The 27,767-nt window shown below is 42.9% G+C and overlaps 1 protein-coding gene across 1 annotated transcript; it reads right to left on the bottom strand.

The window, feature by feature from the left end:
• Positions 1 to 682: 682 nt before the first annotated feature.
• Positions 683 to 27,767, bottom strand: col28a1a (collagen, type XXVIII, alpha 1a; the record flags this gene model as incomplete). Its single annotated transcript, XM_079231717.1, has 34 exons — positions 683 to 855; positions 1,708 to 1,975; positions 3,094 to 3,242; positions 4,234 to 4,788; positions 5,399 to 5,435; positions 5,530 to 5,565; positions 7,531 to 7,611; positions 7,703 to 7,771; positions 8,102 to 8,170; positions 8,256 to 8,324; positions 8,747 to 8,815; positions 9,296 to 9,364; positions 9,564 to 9,632; positions 11,102 to 11,170; positions 11,307 to 11,378; positions 11,660 to 11,728; positions 12,129 to 12,200; positions 12,292 to 12,360; positions 13,323 to 13,391; positions 13,480 to 13,548; positions 13,657 to 13,725; positions 14,020 to 14,088; positions 14,356 to 14,424; positions 14,553 to 14,621; positions 14,729 to 14,782; positions 21,621 to 21,665; positions 21,767 to 21,811; positions 22,004 to 22,030; positions 22,692 to 22,736; positions 22,835 to 22,888; positions 24,879 to 24,938; positions 25,099 to 25,119; positions 26,333 to 26,898; positions 27,641 to 27,767. 34 exons carry the CDS (start codon positions 27,765 to 27,767, stop codon positions 683 to 685), a joined length of 3,522 nt encoding a protein of 1,173 aa, XP_079087843.1.

Below are 27,767 nucleotides of genomic sequence, written 5' to 3'. Positions count from 1 at the left end.
TGTCATATTCATGTAATGTGCTGTAACTGTTACGTTGTTCATTCTGGTCACATGACATCTATTGCTTCTGTCCATCCTGGAGAGGGATCCTCCTCTGTTGCTCTTTTTCCCCGTTAAAGAGTTTTTCCTGATCCGATGTGCGGGTCAAAGGTCAGAGGATGTTGTGTGTGTACAGATTGTAAAGCCCTCTGAGGCAAATGTGTTTTTGGGCTATACAAAACACATTTATTTGGATTGAATTGTGTGTATTTTGCCTTGTGGTTCATGTCATATTGTAATAGGTTTTCTGATTGTGGTTTGCGATCAAGAACTTTCAGGTGAACATGCTCAGAGCTGGTCCAGTGTAAAGAGGAATTAGGCTGAGTGTATAGACAACAACAGAAGGCAAGGGACAATACAATGATTTGGATCATGGAAGCCATGTTGAACCCAGTCCTGTTGATTCTCCTTGTAGTTGTATACTTGCGTATGAATCTTAGAGCAGATAGAAGTAGTTTTCAGTGAGTACATGTGCAGCAGTTCTGAATTGAGCAGCAGCGCCTGCAGTGTGAACGTAGAGGTCCGAGCCTGCTCCCCATCCCCTCCCCGCCCTGCAGCGGTCCACAGAGGGTCGGTCTGTTCCGGCCCTCGGCGGCGGCGGTGGAGCATGTTCGCTTCGCCCTTTTCCCCCGAGCACAGTTTGCTACGTGTAGACGCAGGAACTCCTGCAGCTGGCTTCGGACTCAAAGTTGTTCGCGTTGCCCTGACAACTTCCGTACCAGAACTGAGCGCAGGCGTTGGCCTCGGGGTCGTAGTACCACCTGACCACGTACTGTCGACAGGGACCCGGGTCCAGGGGCTGACTGCACCCCTCACCTGGAAGGACATGAAGGGTGCCATGAAGGAATGGTTTCGTCTTCAACGTACGTGGAGCGGCTCACCTGTGTAACCTCTACATGTGACACCCCGTGCTGACTGAGGCCCGGTCTAGACCTGGCATTCTCTGGCCTCTTGGGGGATCCGACCACAAGTGGACCTGGCATTAGAAAGCGGGTCTCGTGACCGCTTGTGATCGGATCTCACTTCCCCACTCGGCAAAGACCAGATCGTTATCTGCGATGGGCTGAAGGTAGCAATGCAAACCAAAGTGCCCAATCGGAATCGGGAGGTCTGTCGCGCTAAACACACACTTCCAATTTTGCCAATGAGTTTGCCTTGAAGGGACAGGCCAGTGGTGTACTAGATATCGGTCTCTTTGAAGGTCACCTTTCAGATTATTGATTAAACCAGAGTGAATGTTAACAAGCAATATCTGCCAATAAACCCCCCTCAATGTAAAACACCTAAGTACATTTCACCACTGAATCTGTCCTCATAATTTAAGATAATAATTGAAAGACTATATGGTTTCCCGAACACTCAGACGCAATAAAATGAAAACAGAGATAAAGGCCTCCTCTGTATGTTTGGTCTCAACATCATTATCTTATCTAACAAACCATCAACAAAGGGAAGGTATTTGAGGAAGGGAGGTGGCCATATTTCCCCACCAAAACAAACATATTACGTGATAAGCAGCCTCATGATATGTCGCACAGCTCAAGATTTCATTTCTCGTGACGACATCAGTTTTTGTCCTGTGCCTTTACGAAACAATAAACATACAAAAATGATGCATTGGACATGTATCGAAGGCGTAGTTCATCTGACGCCGCTCTGCTTGCTTACCTGGCTGCGATGACGTCGTCGGGGGAGGGCTGACCGGAGCCTGTTTGCTCTCAGCCTCACGCATCCGGCCTCGCGGAGTCTGAGGACCCACCACAGAGGTCACGCCGGGGCCCTGAGGGCCCCTGCCACCGGGAGAGGCCGAGGGGATGTCGGGCAGCTCGTCCCAGGGCTCCACCATCAGTTTGGTATCGACCAGGTTCTCGTCGACCCGACCTGACTCATGAGACTGAGGAGTCAGGGCCGTTACTGGCTCCACTGGGAGTTCAAGCTGGGAAGTGGAGGAGCTCAGATCAGACACACGTTTACATTACAGTTGAATTAATTTGTCTTTCTCCCCTGAAGCCACCGGTGGAAAACAATGAAAAGCAACTTGCAGAGACTGGTTTGAAAGACAGAACGGCTCAATTGCTGTGACATCTTATAGTGTTCATAATCCCCAAAGGATGATTTGGTGAAGGCATGGAAAAATCACTCGCTCACGCTCTGTAGCTTGAGTGATGCCATCCTCTAGACTTTATATCAACAGTCATGTGGCTGACCTTAGGAGGCTTGGGGGGGATTATGCCGTTTCCTCCTCTTTGCCTTACTCATCTCATCCGAAAGTTAAGGGATCAGAGTTTCAGTAACTAGGAGGAGAAAATACTTACAGCTGATCTCTCCTGCTGCCTCGGCCTGGCTTAACACCCACACCCATGCTATTGTCACTCTATTACTGCTATTGTCACTCTATTACTGCTATTGTCACTCTATTACTGCTACCGGTCGTAGAGGTAGTGCGGATAGATCGCATGCCATTAAAAACAGATTTTATCAACAAAACCCAGCTCCTGGTGTGCAAATTAATGCCAATCACCACGGATGCTGCGCCTGCAATGGTCGGCTGCTTGAATGGAATTATTGTTAAGTGCAGGGAGGACGATGTTTTCCCCGACTTCCTTACTTACCACTGCATAATACACCAACAAACAAGCTTTTCAAAGACGGCTGTTCTACACACTGATGTGAGATGGCTTATAGAGCTCTGTCCGGAGATAAAGGAGTTTCTCCATGTAGTTAAACATGCAGAATACAACCAACTAAATGACCATCAGTGGCTGCTAGACTTGGCATTTTTAACCGATCTGTTGAATGAGCTTCATTTAGAGCTGCAAGGGAAAGACATAACCGTGGTTGACAGCTCAGTTAATGCTTTCAAATGGAAAAATGCAACACCTGTCCTCAGATCTCTCTCTCTCTCTTTCTCTCTCTCTCTCTCTCTCTCTCTCTCTCTCTTTCTCTCTCTCTCCTCTTTTTTAACTTTTATGATTTTAATTAAACATTCATCCCCTGAAGGCTGAGGTCAACGGTATTTTCAAGTATAATTTTTCCAGATAAAAGATGCATTACTTGTATGTTTTCCTCAACTGGGAACGTTTTGGAGCGGCCGTCTTCCGGAGCCTCTGGGCGGAGTTCCACAGGTGGAAAGACGGAGTTTGGTAGAAATGCCATTCTGTCATTCGGCTCACAAATCTGATTCAGTATTTTGCTTTCCAGATCTGTACCAAAACAAACAATGCAATTACAAAATGAACTGTTACAAGTTGCACTCATCACAGGATATGATAGATATCTTTTTTTTTTAGTTATTCTTGACTTTTGACATGTTTCATGCAAGTTACACCCACCTTACACCTTAAACCTTACACCCAAGTACTCAGTCAAACTACAGTGACATGGTGGACTACATCTACTCCTGCATCCATTTGGATTATCAAGTGACCCCGTCAACTGAATGCCACTTAAACGGTCCCTGTTCACTTTTCGATCGTTACCAATGACACAACATGTACATGACTTCTTGGAGCTGTTGAAACCTCTTTCACTTTTGACAAAGCTCAGCGAAAAGCATTCCAGATATCTGTACTCGATAAATAAAGGTGTGAGAACTGTTGCTTTATCCATTCAAACCAAGTGCTGTAAACTCATGCATATAGACATATACACTACATACTACTGTAGACATGTACACTATACATACTACAGTAGACATGCACACTATACATACTACAGTAGACATGCACACTATGCATACATACTACTGTAGACATGTACACTATGCATATATACTACTGTAAACATGTACACTATGCATATATACTACTGTAAACATGCATACTATACATATATCTAACCATTCACACATGCACTGCATACACTCACTATACACTACATGCATACTATGCATACTACATGCATACTATGTCTGCACACTACACAGATCTAAAATTTTGAGGTAAGTGAAAGCACTAGAATGATTAAATTGCAGATTACATACATGTGGATTATGTGATCTGAGTTCACTGAGTTCTGAATCTGAGAAGAGGTGCAAGTTTTGGCGCAAATCACCTCGATTATGTTAGAAGGGTTAACAGCATGTTGTATAAAACCAATGCTGTATGGATGAATTATTTTATAAATGTGTCAGCATGCCGATGTTGCCAATCGTAACCAGTGTGGTTGTTGTTTGAGACGACATTGAGTGCTTACTGGTAAGTGCCCTGAAGTCATCTATGAGGTAGACATGCTCTTCATCAGGATCAGAGGCAATGGCGTACATCTGAGCCTGGAACTCTGCATACAGGTGGTCGGTCTTGTTCACAACTCCTATTGCAAACATTTCAATCCCCTCCGCGTGGGCGTCCATTGCCGTTTCTTCAAACTGCATGACGTCACGGGGGTCGGCCAGCCCGTCCGTCAAAACCACAGCCACCTTCCTCACGCCGGGCCGCGAGGCCCGGAACAGCTGATTGGCTCGATGGATGGCGCTGCCCGTGAAGGTGCCCTCGCCGAGGTAGGGCATCTTCCGGACGGCGGTCTTAACGTCGTCCTGGCTGGACTGCTGCTGCAGACTGACCACCACCACGTCCACATGGCTGAAGAGCACCACGCCGACCCGACTGGCTTCTCGGCTCACCGACACGCGGTCAATGAGAGCGTTCACAAAGTCCTTCACCAACTCAAAGTTGTCTGGTCCCACACTCTCAGAGCTGTCTATCACAAACACCAGCTCCAGAGGGCTTTCTCTGCACTTGAGACCACAGCCTGGGCGACAAATGTCAGAGATAAAGAAGAATTGTAAAAACAACAACTGCATTGTGGGTACGAAAACATGAACCATTGCAGAACAACTTTGCAATAAGTACGATCACTTTAAAACTTCAGTTCAGCAAAATTTCCACTAAATTGCTTTAGTCTTCACTTAACTCTGGTATCTTTTAAGCACTTTAGTGGGACTGCATTACATCACGCAATTTATCGAATATGTTTTCTACTTAAGGTCCAGTGTGTTGTGAGTTCAAGGGGATCTCTTAGCAAAACATGTTTATTATTATGTTGTTATTAGTTTATAATCACATGAAAGTAAGACTTTAGTTTTTGTTAGCTTTGAATGAGCCCTTCATATCTACATAGGGAGCGGGTCTTCTTCATGGAGTCCACCGTGTTGCACCTCCATTAGTAGCCAGACCAGACAAACAGAATACTGGCTCTAAAGAGAGCCTTTACGTTTTCAGTGAGCAAAGTTTATTCCGCTAGATGCCACTAAATCCCACACACACATGTACTGGACACATGAGCCAACTAAGCAACACAAAAATATGAATATTGACTAAGGATTAGACTGATGCAAAAGATAATAAAGTGTGTAATTTACCACATATTTCCCTTATTATCCGGATGACCTCTTCTCTCTGTGTAGAGAAAACAAATAAGAACAAAGAAAGGCTTTACATTTTAATGTCAAGAAGTAAAGCTTGTGTTATTTGTGTAAGTCACTTTACTCACCGAGAGTCCTGGGTCTCCCTTTCCTCCAGGTCTCCCCTGTAAGATTAAACTCACATGAGGAAGTGTACGAGCAAAGTTTTAAACGTGTTAAACATTGTAGGCAAAATCAAAACACAACTAACTTATGTGCTTTTGTTTCTTATGTTTGTTACGTTTTTGTGATACTGGGAGAAAATACGTTTCCCTTAAATGTAGTGTCGTTGTCAGGGAAGGTCATTTTTAGGAGACCAGGCTACTATTACCTGAAGAATTGGTTCCTATATGAATCAGCCGTAAAGTTTCAAGCTCTGACCCAATTTAACACAAATACTAACTGAATCTCCAGAAAATCAGAAAAAGAAAATGCTAAATGGTGTGCGTTGTTATCCACAAATGTTATGTAATAGTAGGAGATTTTTCACTTCTTCAGTGAACCTATTTTGAAGCAAAAACGCCTAAAATGACGTACCCTAATACAAATGGCTGTAGCTTCTGAACCACTCTGACTATTTGCATCAATGAGGTCTTGCCAGAAGAAGAAAAACTACAGTTTCTTGTGAAAATGTCAGAAACCCTGTAGGTCATACAGAAAGAGAGCAGAGTGCCTTTGAAGTCAGTAAAATTGGAAGATTTGTGTCCGCCTAAAATAAAAAAGTATATTTCAGTAGAAATAACTCCCTGTGGCTGGACAGGTAAATTATAGTATGGGGCTCTAACTACACTATCAGTGAACACCTGCCTCAAATTTGAAGAAGATCGGACAAAGTATGACCATTCTACAGTGTTTTCTTTATGAAAAGATCCAGACGCAGCTCCAAAAAGGATATTTGAAGCACCTGCTCCAATTGGAGTCAAAGTTATATTTTTCATTGTTATTATTGGTTATTACACAGTTATTAGACATAATGTTTGTGGTTATACCAATCAATTGAACAGGTGGAAATTGTAAATTCGTGCTATCTGTAAGAAGCAGACTGGCTGTCTGTAAAAAAACAATAATTTGATATTGTCACGGTTCAGCGCCACACGTTTCTCTATTAGTTGTTTTCATCCTGTCTGCCTGTCTGTTTACTAACTGTCCTGTCATTTCAGATCCTGCTTCACGCCCCCTTCATCAGTCACTCCCTCCTCGTCAGCCCTCATTCCTTGCACCTGGCCCATCCCTGTCTCACCTGTAGCACATTCCCTCATTAGTCTTCACTACTTAGGTCCCCTCACTTGCACTTGTCCCCTGCCAGATTGTCTTGTGTTTTTGAACCTAGCTCTCCAGCGTTCCCTGTGCGTTCCCTGTGTGTTACCTGTAGTTACCTGTTCAGTAAAAGAATTATATTCTTTACCTCTGTCTTCCTGAGTCGTGCTTTTGGGTCCTTGGGTAATCGGACCGTTACAGATATACAATGTTAACATATAGTCTATGTCTTGGCCAGTTAGGACCAATTTCTTACTCTGTGACACTTGATTCATACAAGGCGAGAGTTATTTTGGGGCTTTTAGCCAACGCACCTAAGTTGGAGTTTCAGGAATAATGGGATTCTTATTTGTATTTACAATAAGAATGTTGACTCAAATAGTATTTGCAAGATGGAAACACAATCTCTGGAAATACAATGTCTTCCATGCCACATAAATACAGCACAATTATAACAGTAACTATGATTTTAGGTGATACTTCTTAGTTTTTTTTGTTCCAAAGGTCATACATGTTCAAATCCAACCAATAGGGATGTTAAGAACGGGACCTAGTTGACTCGTTTAGGACCAGTCGATCCTTATGATAATAAATTGATGATTGAATCAGCCTGAAAAACTCATGTTTCCCAAAATGGTAATTAAAACTAAACAAATGCCATCAGACCTTCCTCTTTAGGGTCCATTTGACATGAAATACAGAGAACGGTATTGCCTACGAGAAGGAAAGGAAACCGTGACCCAGAGCAAATTAAAGCTTGAAACTGAACTGTGATTAGGAACTACTTAGATTGTTATATAAACCATGAAACAAGATGGGACATGCTTTGTTACCATCGGTCCAGTAGATCCAGGTTCTCCATAGTCTCCACTGTCTCCTTTCTTTCCCCGGTCACCAGCATTGCCTCTGTGACCCTGTGGTGAGTGAGCCTCTTTAATACAGCAATATCTGGAGTACTGGTAATCAGAGGCAATATGTCACAGGCCATGCATTGGCTATAAGTACCTTCTCCCCTGGAAAGCCATCCCCTGGTGGTCCCCGAGGGCCCATTTGCCCCTGAAACCCAGGTTCTCCCTGAGAATATAGAGGGATGAATTGGTAAGAACGACAATAGTATCATCCGCATATAGACGTATCTTCAAGCCCTGGCCATTGAGTGGAACACCACAGATGGAGGTATTTGATGTGACAGCACAGGCTTACAACTTAACATGAGACAATGGTCATCCTTGCAAGACAAGATAATGGACCAACATGCTCAGCTCCAATGTATCTGGTTGTTGAATCCTCGAAGAAAGTACCTAACCTATTCTTGGAGAACAACATGATACAGTTGGGCACATTTGTGATCCCATTGTCTTGAAGTACACCATACCAGTCTTGTGAAGGGTTTTTATTGCCTACCTTTGGTCCCTGGATGCCCTCTCCAGGAGGCCCTAGTCGGCCTGGTGGACCAGGCTGCCCTGAAGAGCCCTGGGAAAACAATGCATCACAGTATGTGTCAAGTTATTCGGCCAATATCATGATATATAGAGGAACACTACAGTTAGACACTAACCTTTGGTCCATAAAGTCCATTTCCAGGAGGCCCTGATGGCCCCGGCATGCCCGACAGACCTCTGTCCCCCTGACACACAGACAAAACAAACTTAGACTAACACTACTTTCCACTGCTTATCCATCTTACACAGCACCTTGTACACTAATTAGTTTGTTCCAATTCCAGTATTACTCTTTCACATATCACCAACCACACTAAACACAGGTCAACAGTCTCTATCGGGAACCACATGGACTGATACAAATGTCACAACCACGTTTATGTTGATTTTGGCTTCTTTGGTGCTAAAGCTGATATTCAGCAGTTATAATGAATCATCTTCAGGCTATGGTTATTGTGTAAAAATATTTCACAATTGTTTGTGAAGATTAACTATTTTCTCACTCTGGTATGTTTAATGGCACTACAGTTCCCATGAGCCTCAGTGAATGTCCCTCTGAGGACTTTCCCCCATTTCATGAATTCATAAAGTAACACTTGTGCCTCACCTTATGTCCAGGTAGTCCTTTCCCTTCAGGTCCCAGCTCTCCTTGCACTCCTGGTAAGCCAGGCAGCCCCTAACGATCAAGACATTTTTTTTTTTATTTACAAAAAAATATATATATATATCATTTATTTATTCTACGTATCCTCACACAACAGTTCTTATGATATCTTTCCTTTTTCGTGAGTTCTCCTGGATAATCAAGCATAAAGATTGAGTGTGTTCAGGCAACAACATTACTTGGTTAGGCTTTTGAAAATATATTTGGGTAAAAATAAGGATGTTTGTTCGGACAAATAAGTATGTTAACTAACGCCACATACATAATCTCACTTTACAATATAAAGTAAGTTATGGTCCACTTCAGTGCACTGAATGTGTTGCTCTTTGAACTACTTTACCCAACTTCTTTTGAGGCACCCTGCACGAATTACAGAGCACTACTTTTTATACGTATAAGTACAAACAGTTAATGAGAACAGCCTGATTTCTTACATTAAATAAGAGCATAATTTGATTGTACTCTTCATTTTGGATGGATGTTTCCTCTCACCTGTGGTCCTGGGAAGCCTTCTCCCTTCATTCCCGGGGGTCCCACAGGTCCACTGGTTCCTTTGTTACCCTGATGGACGAAGAGGAACAGCTCAAATACTGAGAGGACAACAGTAAGGAAATACTGTTGTATCTACATATCCGCATCAATACACACTTCATATTGCAAACATGTGATAAGACTTCAAACACCACTTTATCAAAAGTGTTGGGAGAAGCAGTGATGTGTGATATATTGGTAGGGGGAATATATTGTGTGCTCGCGTTACCCTTGGCCCAATGATTCCTACTCCAGGGTCTCCATCAGATCCAGCTGGTCCCACAGGACCAGGATCTCCCTGTTATTTGGACGAATGATTAAAGCTCATAATATATACACAATACAATTTATATTGTCTTTTGTGTTATGCATCAGGAGACAAACAAAGTTGTAAACAGATAAGACATTGATAGGTTATGTTACATTTACTTTACTCCGATAGATTCTTTACAGATTGTTATTCTACACACAAATACACATTGTGGTCTTATAAAAGAGAATAAACTGTTCAACAAGAAGACAGACAGACAGATTGAGATCAAATCTCGACCAACGACAACATTGAAGGGGAACAACATGAGCAGCTCACTCTCAAACACAGAAAACAGTGACGTTAGTCTCAAGCTTGTAATATGGAGCTGCTCCATAGACGATGACTGGGAGACGGGTTTCATGTTGTTTTCTTTTTTATCCCCAAATAAGCTTTGTGCTATTGTACACCAGTGTATTTCCAGCCGGCCGGGCCCAAGCATTGGTGAATGAAGAGCTGCAGGGATGACGTGTTTTTGTAAGTCAATCCAGAAGTTAGCATCGCATGGTTCCCTTGACAAAAAGCGGATGTTTTTTTTTACATTGCCTTTTCGATTATTGCAGAAAAAAAGCTGTGTGACAAACAAGCGTTTATGATATGTACACGTTTTAATCAGCAAGACAATCTCCACAAATGATCATCACCGTTATGATTTTTTTAAACATTAATGCAATCTCCAAAAGTAAAACGCTAATGTTATAAACTCACTACAACCATCACCATCAAGGTGATGACGTTTGGCCGTCTCTTTTAGACAATGTTTAGCAACCGCCTTTGCTGAATTTTGAAGCTTTTACATATTTCAACAGAAGGGTATTTACTGATGTATTTTATTTCGTAGAACAAAATGTTAAAATCTGTTTCAGCTTTTGTGACGATCCTATTTCACGCATCGAACCCAAAAACATTGAATTTGAGACAAAAGGAACCAGAGTGGAAAAATGCTGACTCATTTCTGAGTTTTAGAAAGGGTTTATTTTAGCAAAAAGACCATAATTCACCTGCTGATTAAATTGAGGGTTAGCATCAGCATTAGCGCAACTTTGGATCAGGCTCATTGCAGGTGGCATGACCTTAGTCTACCATTGTACAGGGGCACCCTGCATGTTTAACTGTGTACGTGCAATGCTTTTTTACCATATAGTTCTTATTGTAGTTGCACTTATGATTACCTTTTCTCTACATCATAACCGTTGACATTGCTAAACAGAGAAAAATCAGGAACGCTCATTTCCAGTCATTTGGACCGCACCTAAAACATTGCCAATAATCCGTCATTGTGTGTACGCAATGACGGTGAGCGCACAGGGTGAAGCCGGAAGTCGGTGCAGTGGGCTGCCCTGTGACGGGATAATCATTTTAACATTTGTCCACTGGACTAAACTCATCAGTCAGCGTGTCTGTTTCATGTGTGTGTGTGTGTAAGTTTGCGTTACTGATTTACTAGGTTTCATTACCTTCGATCCCGGTAAGCCACGCCCAGCAGTTCCAGGTAGGCCAACGAGTCCCGAACTCCCCGGCTCCCCCTGAACAGAAAGGCCGGTGAAATGGCATTAAGCTGCAGATAATAGCTTCTGGCAAGAATTCCCTGAAAGTAAGTGAAATGGATTACTAACGTAAACCTTCTTGTGGTAGTATTTAGGGGTAACCTATATAACATACCTTAGCTCCAGCAGGTCCAACGGGGCCTGTGGACCCTGAAAGTCCCCTCGGTCCACGGTCACCTCTGTCTCCCTGAGGAGAAACACAAACACATGATGTGAGGAAGGTGTAGAAAGCTGAATTAAAAAAGGTCCTGAAAGTTAAATAAAACTTAATACAATAATCCAGATACACTTTGCATGTACATGACTGAGTGAATGAAGACCTTGATGGTACAGGTATGTAAATATGTACAATAACTAGTTTTTACAATTGTCACATTTAAAAGAACCCACATGGTTCATGCTAAAAAAACAGAAATCGGGATATCCTCAAAGAAATTAAAAGTTTACTTGAAGAGCAGTAAGGATTACCTTTTCTCCAGAGATGCCTTTCCCCGGCGCTCCCTCTAAGCCTCGCAGACCTCGCAACCCCATCTCTCCCTAGATCAGACATCAGATCAAACTGCATCACGGCATTCAAAATACATTTCTAAATGAGCGTGAAGGCAGAGCAGGGGTGTAGTTACTCTTTAGAGGCAACATGAAATTGCTTCTTTACTTCGCTAGCTAACAAGTTAGCATCACACTGGTTCTCGACAAAAACCCAATGGGCTGGGTTGAAATGATATTATTTTATTAATAATATCATTTATTAATTATTGTTATTCAGTAATGGCCCATGTCATAACTTTACTGTATTCAAGTTATAGTTCTGTTATGTCTTTTTATAACTACCCATTTCCACATATAGGAAGTAACGTAACTGTTTGGTGATTGGTTCAACATCTGGACTCAATTCAACTTGGACCATGTCATTTGACAAAATGTAGCCGTGACTCACCTTCGGCCCAACAGCTCCGTCCTCACCAGGAATGCCAGGTATTCCAGAAACCCCATCAGGCCCTAGCTGCCCCTGGAACACCACACATACATGCAAGACTTCTGGGTCGCACTGGGCCTTCTCCCGAACATGTCTTATTCAATGGGGACTTTGGATGTCTTACCTTCGGTCCTGGTTCCCCGACACCCCTCTCTCCCTGATGTCCGGGCTCTCCAGGGAAGCCCTGGTCGCCCTGGGACACAACACAAATCACATCGACAACTGAAAGATTCAAAAAGGTGTTTGTTGCGCTCCATGGTGTCAGGTAGATCTAATATTTTTAGATTTTACAACTTTCATGGAAAGTCAAATAACCACAGAGACAGTGAGGGAATCCAGGTACAAAACTGGGAGGAAATATCATGTTTGGTCTGCACTTATGGTTTCAGTTTCACCTCAACATGAATCTGGCTGCTGGTTTGTATGGCCTCTAACCTGTTTCATCATATGACTGCTAGTTTCTTGCCACATTAGATTTATTTTTAGTGACAGTTTTATCATATCTCTTATACTGAAGTGGCCTTTTATATCTGACTCTCTCGGTTATGATGAATCACAAGTGTCTGAGATCCCAAATTACTTTCTCACAACAGAGTCAATTATTGAGTGTTTCTGTATTGGTATACGTGGCCAATGGACTGTACTTGTACAGCGCTTTTTAGTATCTGACCACTCAAAGTGCTTTAACACTACTTGTCAACATTCCCCCATTCACACACTGATGGGAGGTACCATGCAAGGTGCCACCTCAGGATAATTTATACCATTCAAACCCCGGGAACAGTTTACGGGTAATGGACTAGCAGAGCTGGGGCTTTAACCGCCGGTCATTTGATTGAAGGAAAACCTGCTCTAACAGTTGTCACCAAATTGTAACTAAGTGAATGAGGGCAAGGACGGACTTCTTGTCCTGTGACAAAAGAAAGATTACAGTAATTGTGCAGATGTAAGTGACAGGAGCAGTGGTGGAGAGCAACTAAGCAGGTTTCAGGTGCTGACCTTTGGTACAGTTTGGAGGCCCAGTCTTACTTTATTATGTATTCCCCTTCATCATGAACGTCAGACAAATGTACAACTTACTTAATGTCTGTTTAACTTTACTAATTCTTTTAAATAATATAAACCCCACACTCGTTAACCATAACTGCTACTGACCTTTGGTCCAACGATACCCAGTCCAGGAGGTCCTCTGGGACCAGAAGGCCCAGCTGGCCCTAGGTCCCCCTACGGCCAAAGGGAAACACCATAATTTAAAGTATAGCTCCACAAATAAAGGATAAACAGGTGGAGGAAATATTTTCATTGGCCTTGCCTTTTCTCCTTGCATGCCTGCCCCGGGGAACCCCACCAAGCCTGACAGCCCGGGGGCTCCTGTGTTTCCCTGAGGGTCAGACAGGTGAGAGGTCAAACAGGTCGTCCTTTACAGGATCACAGGTTTTCACAAGACGTGCGTCTGCAACCCCGGCCGTGTTTAACAGTTCACCCGTACCTTATCACCTTTGTACCCGACTCCTGGAGGTCCACGGCCCCCTTTGGGACCCTCATACCCCCTGTCACCCTGCAAGACAAAACACTGGGAGAGTTAAGAGAACAGGAAGGCCGAGAAGAAAAACACATCCTACCTCGGTTCTATCTTTAGACTCAAATCATACAACCATGTGCAATTCATGAATAAAACTGAATTTTTAAAACCGGTCTTTCTTCCCTCTATAGTTTTAAAACAACAATCTGTCTTCTCTCATATTTGAAAACTCATTGTTTTCATAATGTTTCTCCGTGTCCATTGCAGACTGTCCTAAATAAAGGATCAATAAAATGATAGCTGTATGAACCAGCTGGTCCTGGAACTTACCTTGGCCCCTGGAAGACCCTCACCTGGAAACCCTGGCGATCCTTGCATCCCTTGTGGCCCTGCTGGACCCTAAACACATCAACACAAAGACAGTAAGTGACTGAACAGATGTAGATACCTACACCATTAAATATATAGTATTCTGGTATTTTACTTTGAAAGTCAAGTGGTCAAGTCAAATGGTTTCCAAAGATTCATTTATTTAAAGCAACAGACACATGCAGACATGTTAGCAGGTATCATACTAATTTGTATGAGGGCTATCTAAAATAGCATTGCCCACAGGAATGAGAGGACAATATATTTCTATAGTTTCACTTAGTTTTGTGAACTCACCGGTGTTCCTGGTTCACCCATACCCATTGGTCCAGAAGGACCTGGTCTTCCTTGGTTCCCCTTGTCACCCTAAAAAAACAAGTTTACAGATTAGGGACAAACTGTGATGTAAACAGGACCCACATGGGCCTTCCTGCAGATAGGCAAGGTGGACAATGTTCCTCAGTCAATCAAATTCTAAACAAACCCAAATGTACCTTGGGACCAGGGAACCCGATGCCGTTATCACCTGGAGGTCCAGCTGCACCCCTCAGTCCTCGCTCACCCTGGTAGGGGAGGGAGGAATTAACAAACATGCCAGAGCTTCAACCTGTGAACAAACTGATTGATATATTAGTTGATATATTTTAAATTTGACTGCCAATGTTCTTACTTTAGATCCAGATGTCCCTTCTGGACCCTGGTCTCCAGGTCCCCCCCTGGCTCCCTGAGACAGGAGCAAAACAAGAAGGGCAAGTACATTTAATGTAAAAAAATACTAAACTCTACCATCTTTACATGAAGTAGTCAATATGTGTTAAATTAAACGTAATGCAACAAGGGTAGCTTTTGTGTGTGTGTGTTTTTTAGCTCCGCATTCTGTTCACTGCTGTCTGTATGGAAGTGTGTCTTCTCTGATCCCTCACCGGCTTCACGGACTAACACAGCAGTGTCGATCCCTGTGGTGGTTTCTGAGAGCATCTTTGACTGCAACACCTACGTATACGTAGTCATGTGTTACATATGGGTTATTAAATATGGGATGTTAAATGTAAGATGGTTTAAAAACAAAAGAACGGTCAAAATAGATGCAGCAGAACCAGGGATCTTCTTTATTACACACATTTTACCTTCCTCGTCTGTCGTCTACATCACCCACAATGCAACTTGGCAACGACAGTTTAGTCAAAGATTTGGGCCCGTTACGCTCTCGCCTGGAGCCTCTATGAGGAGCAGTAGACTCGCTTCTTTTGAAGTCCAGTATGTTTTTAAACTTGTAGTCTTCAACTCCAGCTGATGTTACATCAGTTAAGGTGAGGGCAGCTATATTCCACATGTCAAGCACTGGGAACAGAGTGGCAGTGGCCTGTGAGCTGTGAGCTGTGACTGCCCTCTGCTGGAGGGAACGAGCAGTGTGCCAGGACTACATGGACGTCTGCTCCACACACAGTCTGTCCCACAGAAGTTCAACTCTGTATCATAAAAACAACAACAACAACAACAACGCTTGCCTTTGATTCGTGTCACTAAAATATTAAATTGTCAGGTCTTTTATCAATGGGTAAAATATATTTTAAGCCAAGTATTTATCATACACTGTGGACATTTTGTGGAAGACGATGTGCTTTGTCAAACTTTTTGTCAAAGGTCACACATTGTTAATTTTTCAAAACACTCAGAGCTTTCAAATGCATTATCATGCTACATGTCCTCACACAACATGTCCTCAGACAACATGTACTCAGACAACATGTCCTCACACAACATGTCCTCACACAACATGTCCTCACACAACATATCCTCACACAACATGTACTCACACAACATATCCTCACACAACATGTACTCAGACACAACATGTCCTCAGACAATATGTCCTCACACAACATGTCCTCACACAACATATACTCAGACAACATGTCCTCAGACACAACATGTCCTCACACAACATATGCTCAGACAACATGTCCTCAGACACAACATGTCCTCACACAACATGTCCTCACACAACATATGCTCAGACAACATGTCCTCAGACACAACATGTCCTCACACAACATGTCCTCACACAACATATGCTCACACACAACATGTCGTCACACAACATGTCCTCAGACAACATGTCCTCACACAACATGTCCTCAGACAACATGTCCTCAGACACAACATGTCCTCACACAACATATGCTCAGACAACATGTCCTCAGACACAACATGTCCTCACACAACATGTCCTCACACAACATATCCTCAGACACAACATGTCCTCACACAACATATCCTCAGACAACATGTCGTCACACAACATGTCCTCAGACAACATGTCCTCACACAACATGTCCTCAGACAACATGTCCTCAGACACAACATGTCCTCACACAACATGTCCTTACACAACATATGCTCAGACAACATGTCCTCAGACACAACATGTCCTCACACAACATGTCCTCAGACAACATGTCCTCAGACACAACATGTCCTCACACAACATATGCTCAGACAACATGTCCTCAGACACAACATGTCCTCACACAACATGTCCTCACACAACATATGCTCAGACAACATGTCCTCAGACACAACATGTCCTCACACAACATGTCCTCACACAACATGTCCTCAGACAACATGTCCTCAGACACAACATGTCCTCACACAACATATGCTCAGACAACATGTCCTCAGACACAACATGTCCTCACACAACATGTCCTCACACAACATATGCTCAGACAACATGTCCTCAGACACAACATGTCCTCACACAACATGTGCTCAGACAACATGTCCTCAGACACATCATGTCCTCACACAACATGTCCTCACACAACATATGCTCAGACAACATGTCCTCAGACACAACATGTCCTCACACAACATGTCCTCACACAACATATGCTCAGACAACATGTCCTCAGACACAACATGTCCTCACACAACATATCCTCAGACACAACATGTCCTCACACAACATGTCCTCAGACAACATGTCCTCACACAACATGTCCTCAGACAACATGTCCTCAGACACAACATGTCCTCACACAACATGTCCTCACACAACATATGCTCAGACAACATGTCCTCAGACACAACATGTCCTCACACAACATGTCCTCACACAACATGTCCTCAGACAACATGTCCTCACACAACATGTCCTCGGACAACATGTCCTCACACAACATATCCTCACTGAACATGTCCTCACACAACATGTCCTCACACAACATGTCCTAACACAACATGTCAGTACACAATATGTCCTCACACAACATGTCCTCAGACAACATGTCCTCACACAACATGTCCTCGGACAACATGTCCTCACACAACATATCCTCACTGAACATGTCCTCACACAACATGTCCTCACACAACATGTCCTAACACAACATGTCAGTACACAATATGTCCTCACACAACATGTCCTCAGACACAACATGTCCTCAGACACAACATGTCCTCACACAACATGTCCTCACACAACATATGCTCAGACAACATGTCCTCAGACACAACATGTCCTCACACATCACACAACATGTCCTCACACAACATGTCCTCACACAACATGTCCTCAGACACAACATGTCCTCAGACAACATGTCCTCACACAACATGTCCTCAGACACAACATGTCCTCAGACAACATGTCCTCACACAACATGTCCTCAGACAACATGTCCTCACACAACATATCCTCAGACAACATGTCCTTACACAATATGTCCTCACACAATATGTCCTCGCACAACATGTCCTCACACAATATGTCCTCACACAATATGTCCTCACACAACATGTCCTCACACAACATGTCCTCCCTCACACAACATGTCCTCACACAACATGTCCTCACACAACATGTCCTCCCTCACACAACATGTCTTCACTGAACATGTCCTCACACAACATGTCCTCACTGAACATGTCCTCACACAACATGTCCTCACACAACATGTCCTCACTGAACATATCCTCACACAACATGTCCTCACACAACATGTCCTCCCTCACACAACATGTCCTCACTGAACATGTCCTCACACAACATGTCCTCACTGAACATATCCTCACACAACATGTCCTCACACAACATGTCCTCCCTCACACAACATGTCCTCACTGAACATGTCCTCACACAACATGTCCTCACACAACATGTCCTCACACAACATGTCCTCACACAACATGTCCTCCCTCACACAACATGTCCTCACTGAACATGTCCTCACACAACATGTCCTCACACAACATGTCCTCACACAACATGTCCTCACTGAACATGTCCTCACACAACATGTCCTCACACAACATGTCCTCACTGACTGCAGACTGTATTACTGTACGTTGTCGTGTGGGTTTACCTCCAAATATCAGAGTTGGGCACCAGACAGGAGAATCATCCCAAGTCTACCCTGTCACTTTAAGAGAATGTAACTGAACCAAGATTGCATTCATTACACACCTCCACCAAGAACGTTTAGGAAACCCAGCCGGTCCTTGGGTCACTTGCCGCTCTGTTTACTTTACTATTCATCAACTGTTTGCTTTTCAGAGCAAAGACGTCCAGGAAACTGAATGAAACCTCAAGTTCTGCTCCATGCTGCTTCTGTTGACGCCTCCAGCTCACTGATCTCCTCACTCATCACCTTCTCTTCCTGCCAGGTTCTACTTCACCCTTTTTGCTACAACGTATCTGCAAGTTGATTATTTTAATACATTTTATATATTCTAGTTTTAATTTCGACCACATATTAAATTTGATCCAAGAACATAGTTGTCCATCTTATACATTTTGGAGGGTTTTTGGTCACAGTTTTTCAACTTTTCTTCTCTGTGTTTTGACCTTTTGCACTCAATAGCTCCAAGAGAATGTCAGTCGTGAAAGTTCAGAGTGGAAGTTAGAAAGAGGGATGAAAGTGTACTTTATCCATTTACTGTTGGGTTTTACTGTTGTATTTACTCCTGTAACTGTATGTGAGTGATATTGGTTCATGGTCATATCTTTTTTTAATGATTACCACCTGAGTGAAGTCTCATCACATTCTGCATCCCACATGTTTTGAGGGCTGGACAGAAGTTGCGGCTGAGATGACAAAAAAAAGCACTGCAGAGCCATTTGAATGAACTTTTCCCACTGAAGACAAGACATGAAGTAGGAAACACAGGTGTTACTGAACCCGTCAAAGCAGTGGTTCTCAAACTGTGGGGCGCGGAGGTAATACATGTGGGGGGAGATGCTGTTTTTTTAATATATATGTTTTTCCTTTATTAATCCCACAGTGAAGAAATTATTCTCTGCAGTTTACCCATCCTTTGTGATTAAGAAGCAGGGTGCTGCTGTGAAGCTCTGGGGCTTCAGTCTCTTATCAAGGACACTTGATACTATGGACAGAACAGGGATCGAACCGCCGACCTTGTGGTTTCAGGACGACCACTCTCCCCATGAACATGATAACTTTACATAGTACAAAAGTACAAAGTACACAGACATAAAACGTGTTTTGCAAAAAGCCGATCTCCGTGAGATTGTCTTTTCTGTTGTTGCCTCTCTCAAAACAGAAAACAGATCTCAGCTCAACATTGAGCATGCATTGAGAACGGCCATATCAAGTCTCCAACCCCATTTAAAAAAGATTTGTAGAGGAAAGCAGCTCATTGCAGCCACTAATACTGATAAAACATGATGCTCACACATATATGCACTCATTTTGTTTTTGTTTTGCACAGGTTGCACGTTATTATTATAATCTTAAAAAGATATTCAGTGAAAAACAGGTTAATTGCAGCCACAGTAGGCAATTTATTTCTGGTGGGGCGTGACAAAAAAAGTTTGAGAACCACTGCGTTAATGAATGCTCAAGCAGTTACAAATAAAAAAGAATAAAGCTGACATGTGACTATGTTTCAGGTTTAAAACTGACTTGGTTAGGTTGAGGGAAAGTCAGTCTTAAAGGTAGACTAAGATAACATGTGTGTGGGAGCTGGAGGCATTACTGTGGCCATCTGTCCTCTGACTCTGTTCAGAGGGGCAACACAGCTCCATGCAGAAGCAGGATTTGGAAAATGGAATGAAAAAGAGATGAGATTTGAAGTAAAATGGGCAAAAAAATGCCAAAACACCAGCTGAGATAAAGTTGTCGTAATCTGACGGACGACATAAACGGGCCTGAGACTGTTCAAGCTGGTGATGCCGATGCTGTGACGCGTCTGCTGCGGAGCTCCAGGTCTGTGAGGACTCTTCTGGCCGTGTGGAGGTAGATCCCATGGGAACCAGAAGGACCTCAGACCTAACGATTGGCTGCTGTTGTTCTACCGACGCTGAAGGGCAACAAGCATTTACGCAGAGAGGGAATGGATAACATGTTCCCAAATCCTAATCCTCTGGGACAACGTCTGCTCAAAGCTTGGATTCCCCGCTTTGGAAAGGCTACATTAGGAGGGGGATAAGACCTAATCCACAGCTCACATTCCACAAGTGCAGAGGCAGGAGATGGGCCGCAGTGTGTGGCGTTCACTGAACGCAGGAATCTTTCAATTTGACCACACAGACATTGAGGTATGAGGACGAGGGCTCATGCTTCACCTCTTCATCATAACTCCTCTCAGTTGGGTGTACTGGGTGTGGTAATATCAGACTTTTAGATGAAACATCTATTGTCATATATTTTAAAATATGGTACAGCATCGTAGCAATGAGTAGCAATGAACAATAAAAAAGCAACATGGTGGTGACATTCCCTCTGAAGCATACCTGAGTATATTTTTACATTTCAGTGCAAAGGTTCGCCACTTCTATGAGAGTTGTCTGTCATTATCTGATATTATGAAGATGTACCTGTTTGATCATAAATAGTTTTAATCTATGATTTAAATCATACACTATGGAATGCCATTTAATGCCATTTAATAGATACGGCCATGAAATAAATCCTGAAATAAATAAATAAGGGAACAAATAAATGAATGTAAATATATAAATGAGTCGATATAGTAGTATATATGTGAAATATATTCATATATGTCTTTCCCAAGGACATGGACTGGGGATCGAACTGCCAATCTTCTGGTGGGAAGAACACCTGCTTTAATCGGTACATATTTTATATAAATAAATACATAGATATATAAAATATAAAATGTATATATTTTTTCAGAATTGTAATGGCTTTTCCATAACACCTTTTTCACATATTTGTGACATATTGTGTGTTATTGCAATTGGTTACCTAAATAGACTGCTTGAATATTTTGGGAGTTCACGATCATCACAGAGCATCAGATCATTGTCCAATGTGAGCGAAGAGACAATCTGCTGTGATGTGAAACCATTAACTGAGATTATATAATGTGTACAGCCTCGCCATTCATAAATGCAGAGTAAGGTAAGGATGTTTATTGTCATTGTAAAAAATATACAACGAAATTAAGTTGGCGACTCATCAGTCAGTACAGCAGTTACAGGTAAAAACATGTATAAAAACATTAAGACAGGACATTCTAATTTAAAAGTATTGAGTATTGTTTATCAAAGTACAACAACCAAAATACTTCACCTGCTCTCCTCTGGTGCCTTTGGAGCCGAGAGGTCCATCCGTCCCCTGAGGAAAGACAGCAGTCCGTGTCACCGTGTACTTACACGTCTTCACCACAATAGAAAAGGCATCGTGTTGATCAAAAGCAAATAGATATTGAAACCTACTTGTTCTCCCTTTTTACCGGGGGCGCCACATTCCCCCAACTCCCCCTGGAAACACAAGCAGTGAAGCCTGCTTTAGTGTGACTATGACAACTGGTAATGTCTGTATTTATGGAATGTCCAAATCACAGAGCCCTTCAAACATGCATGGAAAATAGTTAAGACATAACTATTTCATACCTGGATACGTCAGTGGAGAAACCTTGTGAATAATAAATGTATTTTAAAAACAATACACACCTTTTCCCCTCTGCTGCCGGGTCGACCCTGTAGAGAAATACGTTTGAACTTTTATATCAGACACCAATATCTGTCCACCGACAGATGGTTGCTTCCAATATGCTTCTGGTATAGAACGTTTCAGGAAAGACTCATATTCCTGTAGAGAGTGAGACTCAGATTCCTCTCGTTATCAGGGCGTGAATAGCCTAGCTTAGCATAAAGACTGAAACCAAAAATGAATGTATTGGTGAAAACAGCTGGGTTCACAGTCTGTCATCACAATGAGGTCACAGCAGAGACATATATGTTACCATTAGCCTGTTCTGACTAGCCAGAAATACTAGGAAGATTATGTTTTTTTTTATTTTTTAATGTTGTATTTTATGTAATTGTGTATGTCATTGTATTCTAATTGGAGTATATTTTATATGTGTGTGTGTAGAATAAATAGTGTTTTCCCCAAAGTGTTACACAAAGAGAAATTACCTAAAAGGTCAAATCAGTCCGAATTACTTTTGCCGGGTAAAATGATCCATTACTTCTTCCCAGACTGCATTATTTACCATCACATGTTTTCATGGTAATCCACTGAAGAAACGGTTGATAGAATACCTCTAAAACTCCCTCCACGCCTCTCAAAATAACAGAATACCAAACCCGGATCTACAGCCTACAGGCAGGAGGAGGTCGAGGATTTGACGATTACCTCAAGGCCCTCCATTCCTGGACGTCCGTTAATGCCGGGTTCCCCCTACAGTGACCGGGCCCAGACAACACAGCACATAAAACACCACTTCATGGACTCTCTCTGTTACCAGCGCTGGATTTTGGGAGACAAAAGGGACTTACACGAGATCCCTTTTGACCCGGAGTGCCATCAAAGCCCGGCTCGCCTGCTTTCCCCTAGATGAAAGAAAAGGGAGAGATTGTTCAGAATGAGAATATTTGGGCCCCCTTTTTAGTTTGGACTCTGTGTATGTATAGGCCAAGGTGAGACGGGGCGTGCTCAGTGCGACCTGTCTGTGACCCCTGCCCAACATAAACCTCCACCTCAGTGCAGCAGGTTCTCAGATCTTCTCTGCCTGGTGTGTTTGCTCACGTTTAATCTTCCATCGTTGACCTTTGCTTCTTTCCGAGGGCCTCACTACCAGTGAAAACAGCCCATTCAGCCGGGCCTCTGCACCACCTGCTACACTTGCATTGTGGGAAACAGTTCACATCTTTTCCCTGTAGTGCCAGACGCACCTGCTGGAGGAGGCCCAGTCCCGGGTACTGAGGCTGGGAGAACCCCCCCTCCCTCTAACAGGGTTAACAAGCCACTGTGGGAGGCTGACGGGGTCAACCTGAAGCCAGCAGCACTACCACAGCTGGTACACTGGAGCAGAACACTGGTGCAGAACACTGGTGCAGAACACTGGTGCAGTACACTGGTGCAGAACACTGGAGCAGAACACTGGTGCAGAACACTGGTGCAGTACACTGGTGCAGAACACTGGAGCAGAACACTGGAGCAGTACACTGGTGCAGAACACTGGAGCAGAAATTGCAAAAAATAAAACATTGCCGTCTTTGCGTTTCTGCAAACCACGGGATACGTTGAGCTTGATCCGTTCGATATCAGCCTCGTGTCTCGCTTTCAGAACCACGCGATGTTCCGTGGTTAACGTTGTGAAACGACTGGTTACTTCCACACAACCAAACTACTTTGTTAAGGTAAAAAATCATGGTTTGTGTTAAAATAATAACGCAAGAATGTTACTAGCGTAAATAAATAACAACCGCCCTTAGTATTCTCTTAGGTATCGTGACGTAACGTTACGTAACAAGGCCAAAGTCAACATTTACTTTTGGTTTCACACGGGACACGTAGAGCGGTCTCCTGGGTGAAAGTCTTGTGTTTGTTTGACCCACCTACACTCCTGAGTGGACTCCATAATAACTTCAATAGCGGTCGCTCAATACATCACTCGCTCTGACTGCATGCAAAAAATAGACATTCATCATATTTGTGGTTTGCAGAAATGTACAATGCCAAACATGTTTCTAGGCGACTGGAAGTCGGGTCACACTATCCAAAAGTCTTCATAATGTCCAGCCAGGACAGCAGCTCATCCCCACGACTCCCTTGAGTTGAGAAGTTTAATGTCTCCGGGTGAGTGGATCAGCTGGTGGCTCAGACTGCCAGGGTCCACCCGGCCCAAAACAACTACCAGGAAGATCCTCAATGGGATTCATTCCAGATATTCAGGGTCCATTGAGGCTCGGCAATATGACCTACATCTATGTCCACATAGTTGGACTAAACAAACCCAACTCAAGGTCCACGAATAGCTTCTTCACGGCGCATTGATCTCTAGCGTGGGCGACATAGAGGAAAGGGGCGTCGTCATAATGCCACAGCCCCGCCTCTATTCTCTCATGAAGACCATGTGGTTGCAATCCAGAACAAGCTAGTTAGTGGACTTTGAGTTGGGATTGTTTTGTAAAACTGTGATGATATAGATGTTACATCACATTACCTGGTCCTATTTTGTATCGGGAAAAATGTTGTGGGTGAACTTTTAGTCACGATTGTTTGTGAAATCACTATTTCCAATGTCACAAATACAGATAAATGATCAGATGCATATTGTTTGAATATAAGTATGTTCATTTCCTTTTTTGTGGTGGCTCGCATCTCATTGTTGTTTGTCCTGTTAAATTACATTACGACCAGTTACAGATGTTGGTTGTTGTAGCTATTGCCAGTTTATAAACACCCACCCATTCATCTAGCTATGTGGAATGAAACCACAATATCTGGTAGTACATGTTGATCTATAAAAATCATATTTTTGAGAGGTGGAGCATATATTGTACAGAAGATATGACAGTAAAGCAGTGTAACACTCACTGGGCTACCGGGGTGACCCCTCTCCCCCCGCTCACACAGACAGCTCTTTGGCTGCGGGCACTGAAACAAAGACACGGTGACAATATGAACAATATGCTTTAGATACAAAGCAAAACAATTATTTATTCCTCTTGAATTAGTTTCATGCACTAAGAACAGTATCAGAGGACAACACTGTGGTCAACATGATCACGTGAGTGAATAATCACTCTATACTTACCCCAGTCTTGACAATTGTGTTCTGAAAAAAGAAGATGAAAGAATAACAGTCACTCAAAGTCACCCAAAGCAACACAACCTGAACAGCTCTTCTTCACTTCGTAGGAGTCAACAGACGGTGTGAGTCGAGACTTGGCTGAGTTTTTCCCAGATGTTTGACTTGATACTAACTTATAACACTAATAGCATTACCACCAGCAAAATACTTCCCCTGATTAAATCCATACTCTATATCTGCAGTAGTTATGTTGAAGCAATGTGAATTTCACTGATGTTTCTCACCGCAAATAACTCTAATAACTCTAGTAACTCTAATAACTCAAATAACTCAAATAACTCTAATAACTCTAATAACTCAAATAACTCAAATAACTCTAGTAACTCTAATAACTCCGGGCTTCTACCCCTTCTCTAACTGGGAATGTTGTTTGGCATACGGCAGCAGTAGAAGAAGAAGGCCTACTCAAAACTTGTTTTATAAAGTAAACCTATTAGCTATTATTGTAAAACTATTAGTACCACTCAGTAAAAGTACAATCAATTGGAATAGTAGTATGATTACATATTTGTTATATCTAAACATCATAATAAAGTATAAGTTGTATTTGCTGAGAAGCTGCACCTCGGGCGTGTGACATCATGACTGTTTGTTTCCAAAAGGAAGAGCAGTGCTGAGAGCCAAGCTCAACGGGCACTGCATATATAATCCTACATTATGCATCTTTGCTTTCATAGTTTAGATATATATATATATATATATATATATATATATATATATATATATATATATATATATATATATATATATATATATATATATATATGTATATACATATATATGCATATATGTATATATACATATATATATATATGTATATGCATATATATATATATATATATATATATATATATATATATATATATGTAAATACATATATGTATATATATATATATATATGTATATATATATATATATATACATATATATATATATATATATATATGTATATATATATATATATATATATATATATATATATATATATACATATATATATATATATTTCATCTGTTTTAATTGCTTATTTCATGGTCTTTCTGAGTGTCTACACTCTGTTTTCTCCTTATATACTCCACTAGATGTGTGAGTGCAACGACGTCATCATTGAAACGTCAGACTACACTGGACCCTTTGGACTACTGACCCTGAAGTGCCCTGACATGACATGACTGACCAGTTCATTGAAGAGTCTGTCGTCCAGCTGGCTGTCGGTGAGGCTGAGGACGTGCTGCTGTGGCGGGGCGCTGGCGATGGACCTCAGTCTCGCTCCCATGGATCCATCCCTCGGCGGGCCCGACAGCCCGATGGCGAACACCCTGATGTTGTGCCGCTTGGCCTCAGAGGCCGCCGTCACCGCGCTGGGGCTGCGTGGGTGGTCCGCCCCGTCCGTCATCAACAGCGCCACCCTCAGGCTGCTGGAGGACGTCTCGCGGCCGAACACCTGGGTGGCGTTGGTGATGGCGTAGGCGGAGTAGGTGCCGTGGCCGATGAAGGTCATGGAGGCCACGCGGCTCTGGAAGACGTCCAGGTCCTGCCAGTCCCTGAAGTTGTGCTCCACCGACACGGTGCTGCTGTACTGCAGGGCGGCCAGCCGCAGACGCAGACGCCAGCCGGCCGACTGCAGCTGCAGCAGCTTGGTGCTGAAGCGCAGGACGAAGTCTTTCTGCCGCTCGAACAGCAGAGATTTGGCTCTCTCCGAACTGTCCACGATGAACAGGATCTCCACCGGGCAGATCAGGGCTAGGTGGAGCCAAAGCAGAGCCGGCTTACATTCTGATAGCAAGCAGTGAGAGCAGCTGGTGCAGATACACACTCATATTTATACAGCTAACTTCTACCTGCATGTAGGCTCCATTGTTCCACCAGCAAAGGTACCTTCACCCATCCAACCCTTCAGAACACTTCTTTCCCTTCCAGCCAATGAAGAGACATCTCTAAAGCTCATGTGTGGATTTTCAACAGAACCCACCCAATATATTGGCTAATAACTGTTCCTATTTAGTATTTTTACTGTGAAAGGGGACATATTGAGTGTCAGGTTCATACTCGTGTCCGTGAGAACCCTGAGATGAGACCAGGGAGCTCTGTGCTTCCAATAGAGCCGTACAGAGGCTGTGTCTGCCCACGGACACTTCAATGCATTCACTCAAAAGAAACCAGAAGAGGAGTCATACAAAATAATAAAAGTTAACACCACCACTGAAATGTGCAACAAAAAGGGGGATTCATTAGTTTAGTCAGACACTAAAGCCAATTATATTTGGTATGGTAAAAATATAACAATCCGATATGATCTGTATTCTGAAATCTTAATAAAATGCATGACCCTTTAAGTCAATGGACACCCTGATGTGTAATCAGACATAAGCTTTGAGGTCAGATGTCAGCCTTTCTCCAGACGTCGTCGCTCGTTGCACCTCATCTTTGGACGAGGTGACACAGCATGGATACAATGAACTTCATGGCCGTTTCCAACACTTACTTTTGGCCTCATTAATGATGACCTGGTTGTCGTCTCTCTGTCCTTTCCTCCTTCTCTTTTGGCATGTGGTTGGACTGGACAGGGCCAGAGTGAGGATCAGAAGCTTGAGGAGCCACCGCGTGGTCAT

Source organism: Taurulus bubalis (assembly GCF_910589615.1).
Source record: "Taurulus bubalis genome assembly, chromosome: 16".
Classification (NCBI taxonomy): domain Eukaryota; kingdom Metazoa; phylum Chordata; class Actinopteri; order Perciformes; family Cottidae; genus Taurulus; species Taurulus bubalis.
Note: the sequence above shows the minus strand (reverse complement) of the source record. Positions and strands in the feature narration are given on the sequence as shown.